The 14,758-nt window shown below is 31.8% G+C and overlaps 1 protein-coding gene across 1 annotated transcript; it reads right to left on the reverse strand.

The window, feature by feature from the left end:
* Positions 1 to 10,373: 10,373 nt before the first annotated feature.
* On the reverse strand, positions 10,374 to 11,571 carry LOC106362080 (glutathione S-transferase T3-like). The gene is made up of 3 exons (XM_013801900.2): positions 10,708 to 11,571; positions 10,556 to 10,609; positions 10,374 to 10,457 (listed from the first exon to the last, which is right to left on the reverse strand). The coding sequence occupies exons 1-3, from the start codon at positions 11,569 to 11,571 to the stop codon at positions 10,374 to 10,376; spliced, it is 1,002 nt and encodes a 333-aa protein (XP_013657354.2).
* Between the last annotated feature and the right edge of the window lie 3,187 nt (positions 11,572 to 14,758).

The following is a 14,758-nucleotide window of genomic DNA, read 5'->3' on the forward strand; positions in this document are numbered from 1 at the left end:
TATTGCTATTTTATGATCGATATATTTTGTACCTTTATCCCTCACCAACCAACATTTTAACTGTTCACCATTAATGTATATTATTTCTAAATAACTAAAATCTTTTACAGCTATATTTGTTGATAAAAAAAGTTTCAATACGTAATAAATTACAAAGTAAGTGGAATCTATACATCCGTTTACGTACACACAACTCCCACTTTAGGTGTCTGATAAAACGATCGACACGTGATGATCGAACAGAAGGTGGCGAACCAAACTTTATTTGAGGTCAGTAGTTGCCACCACATTGCTACGACTGAGAGTAACTCCAGGACACAAAAATACAATATCCAAAATGGATAGCTAACGAACACTTGAAAGGATGAGTGAACGGTTCGTTGGATTTATATCACTTTCACGTGACAGTTAGTGAAGAAACAAGATCCATCCATATAGTCAAAGAAAAAAAACACATTACCTTATCTCTTTCATATTGTCGGCAACAACATTGAACTTGACCTTTCTAATATCTGATCGCAATGAACGAGACGTTTCATTCAATGCAAAATACTTTTTTCTTTCGCAGCTTCAATATTTTTGCTTTGATATTAAAGTTTGGAGATGTGAAAGCATGTAGTTCAAAAATCTTTTTCCTTTTTAAGGCTTCGAAAATCGTCAAATTCAGGTTCTTTCTCCAAATAAAATGCATCAGTAACAAGTTCCAACGGGGTTTCGTAGTTGATGCTCGTGTGAGAGTAAAAATAATACTCCCTCCGTTTCATAATATAAGTAGTTTTGACTAAAATCGCGAAGATTAAGAAAATTATTATGTTTTTAAAAAGTATTTTATAATAAATAGGGAGTATAATACACGACTGCAACGATGAAATTAAGTTGATAGAATTAGCTAAACGTGGTTTGTGAATTGTGTTTATTGTTTGGATTTAAAATCAAGGAGTTTGGGGACAAGCTAATTAATAAATTGAAAGTGCGGGCTAAATTTCTCAACCAAACTTGCAAAATAATGTAATAAATCATGGGAAAAGTAATTAAAATCCCCTATGGAAATTGATCATATTTTATTTAATAACTTAGAACGTATATTTGTGAATTTTAGTTTATCTTAGAACACTTAATTAAACAAGTACTTCATGTTTTAAAATAACGATGATGCAAATATTCAATATAAACAAACGACTGTTTTTTTATTATGTTAACATATTAATTTAGGAACTTGTTTCATGCATGCGGATCTTACGTCGGGAGAACTGCTAACGATGATGACACGTTCTTTAATTCTCTTCTCGAGATTCTGAAAAGAAGAATCTTTCTTGATCCAAATTGGTCCAGTGCACTTCCGGTTAGCAGGCAAATGATAAAAGAAAGAAATCATTAATACATTAGGAGCATCATTATTATTATTTTATTTGATTATGTTTAAACAATTAAATTTAAATGTAAATAAAATGTCTAAGCTATACATACCTTGACAGGTAGAAGAAGTGGGTTAGAGACGTTTTCTACCGTAGCAAAATAAAAACTTTTTCCACTTCTCTTTCTAACTTTTTTATGTATTTGATTTTTCTTTAATTACAATTATCCTAACAATACACTTAAGAATGCAGCGATAAAAATGCTCTTTGGGATATTTCTTGCTAAATTATGCATTTAAAACTAAAGGCCAAGTCCAACGGCACGGTAAAACGTCAAAATAGCATGTGATGTTTCTTTTCTCCAACCGAACGGCATATGCAACTGCATTTTAGTGTGATTTTGTTTTTTGCTACATTGTCACATTATATTTGGTATAACACTGTATCAACGGCAAAAGTTTTTTTTTTAATTTTTTTTATTTACATAAAGACTGTTTATTATATACATTGTTTAATTATGCTTGGTTACATTTGATTTCTATGATTATTTTACAATTGGATGAAATATTAATTTTTATATATATAAAATTAAGATACATTAAAGATTAATTTAAACATTTGAAATAGAAATTTTTTTAGTTACAGTTTTAATATTAATTTAAATATTTTAGTCATAAAAATAATTAATATTTATTAAAACTATTAAAAACTAAGAGAATCTTGATTAATAATACAATAATAAAGAATATTCTTTTTTAATGTAATATTTGGTGTTGTGGTTGGAGACTCAAAAAAGTTTGGTGCTAAAACTACATTAAAATAGTGTAGTTTTGACACTAAAATGGTGTTATAGGTTAGAGATGCCCTGAGTCGAGAAAGTGGCATATGTAAAACGTAAAGATTTGCTATATTAATTTTGTGAAATATAAAAATGAAGATGCATGCACCAGCAGGGATTCAAATCCGGGTCTGTACCGTGGCAGGGTACTATTCTACCACTAGACCACTGGTGCTATTGCTGTCATGGAATCTTATATATTTAAATCTTTATTAGGTTTTAATCGAGCATAATCTACTCTTCGTTGTAGATTTGAGCTGAAACTCTTTGATTCATTCAAAATATATTGTAACTTCGAGTCTTAATGCTGTAAAATAGTATATCAATCTATCGACTAAATAAATTATAATCAATTTGCGAAGTGAAAAAGGAAAAGTAAAGCGTGGAAGATAGCGTAATACAGAATACAGCGCCCAGGAGTCACGCAACATAACAGGTTACGCCATCAAAGTGATTCTGTGTAACTATCCCCTTGGGCCCCATTCTGTAATCCTCTTTGAAAAACAATATATTAACCCCTTTATTTTCTCGGGATAAGATTAAATAAGAAGATCATCTTATCAAAGAAAAAATATGACATTGTTTAATTACTTCTATGTATTTAAGTTGTACAAAAATAAAGGAATTCCTAGTTACTTTTACGAACTTCGTTAACTATAAACTTGTTATGCGCAAGTAACTTTTATTTTGAATTAAAAACATACGCAACCACACCACATCCAAGGAAAGTAATGCATTATGATGATATTCATGATTAACAGAAATAAATCCCAATTTGTTCTTAGTTCTGTAGCGTTTTGCACGTTTTAGTTAAATATCTATAGCAATTAATATATTCTTCTAAGCCCTTTATCAAAAAAAAAAAAAAATTAATATATTCTTCTACACATAAAAAGTAGCAAATATTCTTTCGTACTTGGATGTATATGTAATTCACAAAATACTTTTCATATGATAATACATTTTAAAAAATATGAAAAAATATAACATTCACAAAAGGCTTTTCATATGATAATACATTTTAATTTTTTTGAAAAATATATAACATTTTTTCGACATTGTGTATTGTCCTCACAATATTTAGTTGTGTGCTCAATCAATGCAACTTGTAGCTTGATTATGTTGTCAGAATATTAAGAAATAAGTTATACAAATTTACGAAAGATCAAATCAGCTAGCATTTCACATAGGTAGTAAGTTGGATTTGATGGAACATAACATAATAGTCGTAAACATGTGGTGGGAATTTGTCATTTTAATGATATGACCATTTATTAATCTAATTTAAAGCGTCTGCGTAACTTGATCTACGAGCTATTATACAAGTATATGTCCATATATCCAAGGCTTCGAAAGGTAAAATCAGTTCAAACGGGACATATTTACAAAATTTCAATCATTTATCTATATATTAACTATTTTAAAACATAAAAAGTATTAACTGCTTACCCTTATTGATATTTATGTAGGAAGATTTATATTTTTTTCCTTTGAAAATGTTGTGTTTTGTCGGCGATTAAACGTCATGTTTATAATTTTAAAACAACGCAAACACTATTAGTGTAAACTATATAGTTTGAGATAATCATTGTACATTATTTATAAAATAAGATAAATATATTTTAAAGTTAAGTGTTTGTAACAAAATTATTTATTATCAAAAAAAAAAAAAAAAGCAGATCAAAACTACCAAATGTTAGCGGATGATATCTGCATGCAGATCTTCCGTTTTTTCCACAAAAAGACAAAAATATTGAACTCCATGCATATCTTCCGCTTAAACTGCTTTTGCAAACAGAAAAACGTGAATAGTGATTGTATTGCGGAAAAACTGCACATGCAGGAGAATTGCGCTCGTCATGCCCTTCCATTCATAACCTAAATGAAAAAGCATCTAATGACTGATGTGATTTTTACTTTAAGAATGTGAGTTGGATATATTTTTTTATATTTTAATAAAAGGGCCAAAGTTTTTTTTCTTGTGCCAAAATATGGTATTAGTGTATCTCCAACTCATCTCTATATTTACCTTTATACGCTATAATAAAGTAAAATCTACTATATTTCACCTCTATTTCTTCTTCTAAAATAGAGATTGTTATTTTCTTCTCTATATTTAAGGGAAGAAATAGCATTTCTCTATAATAAAGACATATTTTTTTTATTTACATAATAGTCTTTTAACTTTTTATGATTATAACTAAAATACATGTTTATGTAGAAATACATTATTTTTACATATAAAACCCAATTATTTTTGTTTACATAATATTCTTAATTATTACAGTTATAAATAAAATAAATAAATAATATTTTATTTTATTTGAAAGTCAATTTTTTAACAAATAATACTTAAATTTTATATTTAAAACTAAAGTTATTAATTATAGTTTACTTATTAAAAATTACTCATATATTTTACATATTGATAACATATTTAAGTTGAACTTAAATATAATCAATATAACATATTAAAACAACTTAATATTCTGGTAAATTACTTCCGGATCTAAAAAGATCGTTAGAATATTGTCCAAACGAAATGGATGGACATGGAACTTGTTGATTTTATTGCTGGTAGATTCAAATATCAGATGATGAAGATAACCGATTTCAAGAATTTTTAAGTCGATTGAAAAATATCAAAGATAAAAAAAAAAATCTCATTTCATAATGCATCAGTTGATTATTTATGAGAAAAATATAATAATAATGATGGTTAGATAATGTCTACTTTGCCTTATTATTTTTGTTTAATGTTTTTGTAATTAAATGTTTAAATTAAATAATATTTCATTTTTATGAAAAAATTCCAAAAGATATAATGAATGAGTTAATTTTCAACATTTATAAGTGAAAAGGCTGTCAATTGTAAAATTAAAAAGAATCTCTTAAAAATATTCTTGTTTAGAGGAGAAAATAGAGGAATACATTGGAGACAAACTCACCTCTATTATAGAGTTTCCCTATTATAGATGAAAAAATAGAGGAATACATTGGAGATGGTCTTAGTATCATGAAATATGGTTTCTATTTTACGTAGTGTGATATTGTAAGGAGCAATAATTTATACTAGATTAAGATCCGCGCCTTGCGCGGGATAAACATTATATATATAAATTATTTTATGTATTATATGTTCTTACATATTATGAAATAATAAATATATATTAAATAATTAAAAGTCAGTAACTATTACATATATAATTAAATTGGTGCGAACGTATAAATCAATTTTATTAATCCAAACATTTTTAAAAAAATATTTGATAGGATATGTAATTAAATTTAAATGATATTAACATACATAGTATATTTTTAATATTAATGTCTATTTTTTTTTAAATGATGCTTTTTACTCATATGTTTTTTTATCATGTGTATTTTTAATAGCAAAAACTTTAAATTACTGATAACAAAATTTTCATTGTGGGATTAATAATTTTAGTAATTGATAATTTAAAAACATTTATCAAAAAAAATTATTCAAAGTAAATTTTGAAACTAAAATATTTATTTATTCAATATGGTTTATAGTTTAATTTAGAATGATATATATATATATATATATATATATATATATTTTTAAATCTTAATGATTAATTAAATTAGACTTTTACTTATATGATTTTGTAATCATTTGTATTTTGTCATAACAAAAATTTTAAACCATGGATCGCAAAATTTGAATGTGAGATTTTTAACAGTTTTAGTAATTTATAGTCATTTTTTAAAATTCAAAATATAACATATGCAGAAAAATCTAAATTTTTATAATATGGTTATTGTTTTTTTAAAAAAAATATTTTAATATTTTAAAAATTAAACAAATTTGATAGAAGATATATTTTTTATAGATCTTTATTATTCAAAATCATTAATTGTCATATATACTTTACACACATTAGGCAATTCCGTAATCTTTATTTAAGGAAATAATAAATGATATTAATAATGAATTTATGGTTAGTTTAATAAAAAACTTATTATATAATTAGATGGACCAACTTATTTCTCTAATAATTCTAAGAATCATCCTAGTGATGACATGTGGCTACAAAAAGAAGTTGTAATGTTTTACAAATAATATATAAGGGATTTGTATACACATTTTCCCAATTAATTACAGTTTTTTTGGGTAAATGTTAAATTAGTCATGACTGATAAGCAAATTAAGGGAAGATAATTATAATTATATTATAGCGTGTGGGGGAAATGAATATATTAAAGTACGGAGTTATCTGTAGAATGAGAAACGCGATTATGTTAACTGACGGCAAATTCAGTGGATTATCGGTAAGTAAAAGATTTGTGCAGAAAAATTCAAACATGATAACGTTGATTCTCTAGAAATTGAAGAATAACGCCATTGATGTGGGAGAAGCTTTGCTTAAGAGAGGAATAATGGTAGAAGGAAAATGCAAGAGGTGTGGTGAGATGGAATCCACTATCCATGTAATGTTCCTCTGCCCATTTGCAAGAAAAGTCTGGGAGAAAGTCCCATCGATATTTGTTCATGGGACCTTGGCGGTGAGATCAATTGATGAATTACTAAAGGCCTGCACCAGGATGATACAACTCCCACCAGTGGGCATGACTAACCCCTTGTACCCGTGGCTTTTGTGGGTACTTTGGACTAGCATAAACCAATTTATGTTTGAGGATAAGTCTTTTTCTGAAACAGAGGTGTTAGGTAAAGCGTTGAAGCATGCGAGAGAGTGGCAAGACTCGACTGCACACACCAAACCCCCACTGGTTCGCCTAACGACTGCTCCATTAACAACGCTACTCAAACTCAACCGCCGGAGAATTCGTTTCTCTGTTTTTCAGATGCAGCTTGGAATAGTGCCTCTTATGCAGGAGGATGGGGATGGATATGCTCAGACTCTGCCGGTGCTACTCTCCTGCGAATTTCGATATCTTGTGCTACGGTGGCCTCGGCCCTTGTGGCAGAAGCTCTGGCTCTCAAGGCAGCAATCGTAGCTGCGAAATCTCTTAACATCAAGGACCTAATATGTTGCTCAGATTCAAAAGGCCTGATCAATCTGATCACAAGAAATACATTTGTGATTGCGCTCCAAGGAATTCTCCATGACATAAGTGCGTTGAGCAATTCCTTCTCTTCTATCGTGTTTTAAGTTCGATCCTCGGCGTTGTAATACAGCTGCTGACCGTTTGGCTAAAGAGGCACTTTTCTAATTCCAAAACTCTTCTTTTATGAGAGAAAACCTTGTCATCTAAGTTTCTATTTTATATGAAGTAATGTTTGACGGAAAAAAATAATAATAATGTTGATTCTCGTTTCTTTTATACTCCATAGAAATGAACCAAAACGACGTTATCATGACGACGTCACCTGAGAATCCCGATGGAGATCTTCAGAACTTAAGTACTTTGCAGACTTGCAGTTGTAAAGTGACTTCAATTTAACTCTTACAGTCCTACTAGAGTTTGTACAGTCTCTATAGATTCACATGAAAAATTGACCCCTCTTTTTTTTTATGTCACAGAAATATTTAATTAAAAGAGCCAAAAAGACAGCCCAAGCCCAAGAGGGGTTTGGTCGATTCTCCAAGATGCTCTGCCACTGAGAGAAAATCTCCAAAGAAGAGGAGTCACCACAGAAGTCAAATGCCCTCGGTGCAAGAGTATTGAATCTCCTATCCATATCTTTTTCCTGTGTCCGTTTGCACAAAAGATCTGGAGCAGAATCCCGCTAAAAGAAACAGTTCACATAGCTGTCACAGACACTTTCAAAACTGCAGTGGTCCGGTTCCGATCAGCCATATGCCTACCGCCAAGTGGAGCCCCCTCTATATAATGTATCCTATGTAATTAGTAATCCATGTCATGAGGATTGTATCACAGTTATAACATTACCCCTCTATCCACATCCATATATATATATTGCCATTAGCTTCTTGTTTTATTGATCAACTGGTTACTTTATTTAAAATAAAAGCTGAATATAAGTTTATAAAGTAATTACGTATAAATAAAGAAATTTCAGTATAGTTGCTAAGGGCATCCTCAAAGGGGGAGCAGTTAGGTGTGTGCTTAGAGTGAAAATAGTAGTATAATATTGTATTTAGGCTAGGAACATGGGACATTCTCAAAAGGAGATCACTTAATTAAGGGTGTGCTTAACCAAATAAAATTAATTAAATAATGTAACAAAAAAACTTATTTTAAAATTGATTCCAAAAAAAAAAGAAACACAAAATACAATTGGAAATTTGTATGAAACAAACATATTATTTAATTAAACAAACAAACATTTTATTTAATTAATACAAATTTTAATATCCAAATTTATTCCATATATTCTCAATCAAATCCTCTTTCAATTGGTGATGTGCCTGTCTATCACGAATTCTTGTGTGACCATCACCAAAACCCTTGAGATTTGAAGCCATACTTACTGAAAATGAACGACCCGGAGTAGTTCCGGTTCCATTTTCTTGTTCCAATTCTTGTTCGAGAGTGTATGAATCTCGTTCATCTTCAACAATCATATTATGGAGTATGAGACATGCTCGCATAATATATGCTATTTTACCTTTCGACCATAAAAGAGATGGATTTTTAATTATCGCGAATCTAGATTGGAGGACTACGAATGCACGCTCAACATCTTTTCGCACACCTTCTTGATGTTCTGCAAACAAACGATGTTTCGGGTGTTGTGGTCGTGGGATGGATTTAACAAATGTCGCCCATTCGGGGTAGATGCCATCCGTCAGGTAGTAAGCCAAATTATACTCCCTTCCGTTGACATTGTACTTCAGTTCGGGAGCTCGACCGTAAATAATGTCATTAAATACTGGTGATTGGTCAAGTACATTTAAATCGTTACAAGTACCTGGCGCTCCAAAAAATGCGTGTCATATCCATAGATCTTCTGAAGCCACCGCCTCCAAAACAATTGTTGGTTTATCGGTGCCTCGTGAATACATTCCTTTCCAAGCGGTTGGGCAATTCTTCCATTTCCAGTGCATACAGTCGATGCTGCCAACCATCCCGGGAAAACCCCGTCGTTCTCCATAAAAGAGTAGCCTTCGAAGATCATCTTCTGTGGGTCGGCGTAGGTATTCATCGCCAAACAAGTCAACTATTCCGACGACGAAGTGTTCCAAACATGCACGAGCCGTTGTTTCGCCAATACGTATATATTCGTCAACACCATCCGCCGCACCCCCATATGCTAATAGTCGAATAGCTGCAGTACATTGTTGTAACGGTGATACACCATCCCGGAAGGTTGCATCCTTTTTTGGTCGAAAATATGGAACTTCTGCAGTGAGACGATTGACAATACGCAAGAACAATGATTTGTTCATTCGAAATCGTCTACGAAATAACTTCTCCGGGTAAGTCGATTATCACTAAAATAATCGTTCCATAACCGATTGTGACCTTCTTCCCGCTTTCTATCGATATAGATACGTTTATTCTTTGCGGCCGGCATTTCCTCTGCAGCAGCTTCTAATTCTTTATCAAATTGCTCTTGAAAAAATTGATCTAAACTATCATCATTTGCATCATAATGATAGTGAAAATTGTTGGAAGAAGATGCCATGAAAGCAAAATATTATTAAGATAGAGAAAGGAGTAAGTGAGAGAAGAGAATTGTATGTTCATTAGGAAAGAAGAGACTTGTATTTATAGGTATTATAGAAGCTCAATTATTTGGGTTGCTACTATCACATGTAGTTGGCATGTAGTTATAAACGAAGAATCACTATGAATCAGAATCACATCGAGTTGTCCCAAATAATTGAGCTTCTATAATACCTATAAATACAAGTCTCTTCTTTCCTAATGAACATACAATTCTCTTCTCTTCTACACGTGATAGTTGCTACTCCGACAGTACATGTCACAAAATACATGTCACTACATGATTACCAAACTGACAGTACATGATACACAAAATACAATAGATCATTTCACCTTCTTAAACTAAATACAATAGCGCCACAGCCATTGCTACCACAATGCAGCAAATACAATAAGGCCACATCAATGGTCTGCAAGGCTTTGCAGATCCCTGAGCTGAAACCCTCTCCAGGTGCACCACCCTCTGGTCTGCAAGGCTTTGCAGATCCCTGAGCTGCATCAGTTGTGTTCCGTAATCAGGTTCAGCTTGAGCCTCCTCTTCACAGCCAGTGTATCCAACCTCAGCAAGACCAAGTTGCAGAGCATAGTAATGGGCTGTTTATTCCATAGTCGTAGATAGAGTCAAGTCCCATGTCTTCTTCAACCTGAAACCAAAAAACAGAGTTTGTTATTAGTTTAGAAGTTTACACTTGTGCAAGAATGAAACTAAAACATAATTCATCAAAACAAGAGAAGACAATACTGATTCATTAAAACATATCCTGAAACCAAACTGGTTCATTACAAGACTCGTTTCCTAAAGCATAAAACATATCAAAGACAGAGGCAAACAAACTTGCAACAGACAGTTCAAAGTTCCTTAAATAGTTGACGCATTAGGCTCTTTTTAATGACTTTCTCATCTTCATCAAGAGTGTCATTGCGGGCAATGAGGGTATCAAGAAGTGACATCTTTTGGAGTTCTTTCTTCACGTCCAAATCTTTCTGTTTGATCTCCCATATCTGACTAATGTTCGAAGCTGGGGCATCCTTGTCTTTCCCTTTGTTCCTTAACCTTTTCATGGCCTTTATACCAGGAGGCCTGCTCTCATGCTCACCAACAACAGATACTGTAGATGGTGCTGCATCATCGGCTTTTCTCTTGTTAGAGCTGGTTGTCTTCGGAGTTGGGTTCATAGGGGTGTGGTCGCTCCATTTATGTTCAAACCACAGGACATTCCACGCATACTCCAAACCAAACTTCTTCTTATACAGCAAAGTGAAGATTTTGTGAGCATTCTGCAGAATGTCCAAATCATTCATCCCACTAGCTTTCTCACGCTTTGCATCTGCATAGGTTCCACAGAACCTGCTCACTTCGCGAGAAATCTTTTGCCACCGTTGTCTACAATGCTCATGGTTTCTTGGCTCAGCACCATCAAGTACATGAGTACTTGATGCATAATAATCGGCTATACGCTTCCAAAAGCACCCACCCCTTTGGTCATTGCCAACAATGGAATCCTTCGATGTGTTTAACCAGCCACTTATTAGGACTAAGTCATCTTGTGTGGACCATATCCTTCTCTCTCTACGCTCTTCTGGTGTCTCTTCTGCTTGACTAGGAGGTTGACTCGGCTGGGAACTCGGTTGTGGACTAAGAAAAGGGGTTTGGGTTTGAGAAGAGGAGAAGTTTACACTGGGAGAGAATCTATCATAAGGGAAGTTAAGAAGACTAAAGTATGATTGAGACTGACTAGGATTATTGTTTGAATCCATAGGAAACGATTTCATACAAAGAAGAAGATGATGAAGAGAGATTGAGTTCACAATCTCGGGTTTAAATGGTAGTAGTTGTAGTTAATTCTTAGCTAATAACCATTACCTACTTCCATCAACTCAGACACTTATTGCAAACATTAGAGTGTTTTGTTAAAGCTTACAATATCATTTAAGTCTAAGTTTTGTTGGTTAGCTTTCATATCACTTTAGCTTTCATATCACTTTATAGTTTTGTGAGTTAAACCATGAAACTAGTTAACTCAAAGCAAACTGATACACGAGAAGAGAAAGACGAAATCAAAAGCTAACTAAACTATTCAACTAAACACAACAACAACTCAATTCAAGCATTGGCTATTGAAAAAACATATGACTAACCTTTTACTTTCGATAAAGGCTTGTTTGTTGTTGCTTAGCCGGTTTAACTCTCGGCCTGACTATCAGCAACTTCAATCCTCAGAAACAAAACAAAAGAGAATCTTAAGCTTCCAATTTTCTTAAGAACCTAAACGAAGCCATAAACAAGATCGACTTCCTATTTTCTTAAGAATCTAACCGTAAACAATGTATATGATCGATTAAAACGCTTAACCCATACCAACAAACCTAAACCGATGAGAACGATAAACGAAGGAGACGAGGAGACGAGGAGAGAAAAGATCAGAGACAAAATTTTGTTAAGAATCTAACCGTAAACAATGGATAAGATCGATTAAAACGCTTAACCCATACCTACAAACCTAAATCGATGAGGAGGAGATAAAAGATCGATTCACGGTGTGCTTCGGTCGGAAATCGAACGGAACTGGCTTCTTCCGTTCATCGCCGTTTGTGGATTCGAGAGACAGAGAGATAGATCGCAAACCCTAGAAAATGGGAAAAAGAAAAACCCGTGTTCCCTTTCATTTTTTCGACCAATACACACTTGCCACGTCGACCAGCACTTCCCTTAAGCACAGCTCTTCGACAAGTCCTCCCAAACTGCTCTTAGCCCACTTTTGGATTAAATCCAAATATATTAAGCCCAAGCACACCCCATGTGCTCCCCCTTTGAAGATGGCCTAACAATTCCGAATATAAGTACAATTGAATTATTGAAGTATGAGTCCGTATCTCAGGCACTCGAGTTCCAGTTCTCTGTTACCATAGGGATTAGGGTGGATGAAGTACGTCAGCAGGTCCCGCCAAAGTATATACACAATATTTTGTTCAAAAGATTATTTAAGTTAAGTTTTAATAGTTTTTTGCGGTTGGGATGTTATTTAATTAAGACAACCAGACTAATATTTTGTAAGTTATTATTATTCTTATTATTATTTTTAAAACTATTTTATACATTATTTTTGTTTGAACACTTTTACCTTCCATACTAAAGGTTTAAATGTTCATACATTGCTAGGTAGATATGCTAATTGCTAGGTACAATTAGGCTTGCGAAGCACCTAACGTATTTACAGAGAGATTTTTTATGGAGAGAGACTATTTACAGAATTGTATTAGGTAAAATGTAGGTATTTTTTTCAGTCAAAACAATCATGAAAACAAAATGTAGGTATCAAATTGCTTGGAGATCTTCTTTTTTTTAATCAAATTGCTTGAGATCTTCATATGTGCTAATTGCTAAACCCGTGATGTAATGCGAAAACAAGAAGACAAGAACTAATAATTACGTGCACTTTAATATTTAATTTACTGTAATACTTCATTGGAGTGCTTTGGTTCCTGTCTCAATTTTGTGGTCCATCTTAGCCAAAAGAGGAAATACTTTCATGTAAAAATAAATGTAACAGAACAAACATTTGCTTAATGTTTTTTTTAACATCAGTTGCTTACTGTTCGAACACACAGTTTATCATTTCATCTCATTATTTCCCATGCAGACGAAAAATCCTGTAATGATTGTTTCAAACATGATTATACAACACATTAATTCGAATCTACTTTCCCGTTTTTTATCATTTTCTGGCGGAACTCAGAATATAGTTTTTGCAAAGTTATAATTCGTTACGGTGTTGAACTTTTTTTGGTAAAAAGTGTTGAACTTATTATATAGTTGCACGAGGTTTTTAACTCGTATAATTTACTTAAAACACGTCTAATATTTTTAAGCGAAAAATTATTCTTCATAGTTATCACTCATTATAGGATCATTTTTATTCTTAGCTGGAATGTATTAATATATATTAAATTCTCTTTCATAATACATGAACATCGTTTTAATTTTTTGTCAATAAATTTATTAAAACTTCATAATATTTTCTATATTGGGGGACTAAAACACTACAAAATCGCTATTCTCTAGAGAAACGGAGAAAAAAAATATTTCAAACCTCTTTGACCTTCATCATATGTTAGTGCATGATGAAACTATGCAATAAAACAATATTGTCATTTTTTTGAATTTTTCTCAAATTCTATGTGTTAATCCCTACGAAAATATTGAATTTTTCGGTAAATGATCTATATACCGAAGTCTATGATTTTAAGTGTTGTTTTAAAATTTAGTAAAACTTCATAATACTCTCTAAATTGGTGGACTAACCACTATAAAATCGTCATGATCTTTAGTGTTGTTTTAAAATTTCTAAACACATTTTACATTTGTATTAATGTATTAAACTCTTTTTCATGGTAGATGAACATCGTTTTAATTTTTTATCATTTAATTTTGTAAAACTTCATAATACTCCTTAATCGGTTGACTAACCAGTATAAAACCGCTATTCTCTAGAGAAACATAGACAACAAAGGTCTAAAACCTCTTTGAACTTCATCATATGTTAATGCAGGACGCAATTATGCATTAAAACAATATTTTCATATTTTTGAATTTTTATAAAAATCTATGTGTTAATCTATATGAAAATATTGAATTTTTCGGTAAATGCTCTATATACTGAAGCCTATGATCTTTAGTGTTGTTTTAAAATTTATAAACACATTTACATTTATATTAATATATATTAAACTCTCGTTTTAATTTTTTATCTATAAATTTAGTAAAACTTCATAATACTTCCTAAATTGGTGGACTAACTATAAAATCGTTATGATTTTTTAGTGTTGTTTTAAAAATTCTAAACACATTCTATATTTGTATTAATGTATATTAAACTCTCTTTCATGGTACATGGACATTATTTTAATTTTTTTATCAATTAATTTTGCAAAACTTCATAATACT

This window comes from Brassica napus, chromosome C3 (assembly GCF_020379485.1).
Source record: "Brassica napus cultivar Da-Ae chromosome C3, Da-Ae, whole genome shotgun sequence".
Lineage (NCBI taxonomy): Eukaryota > Viridiplantae > Streptophyta > Magnoliopsida > Brassicales > Brassicaceae > Brassica > Brassica napus.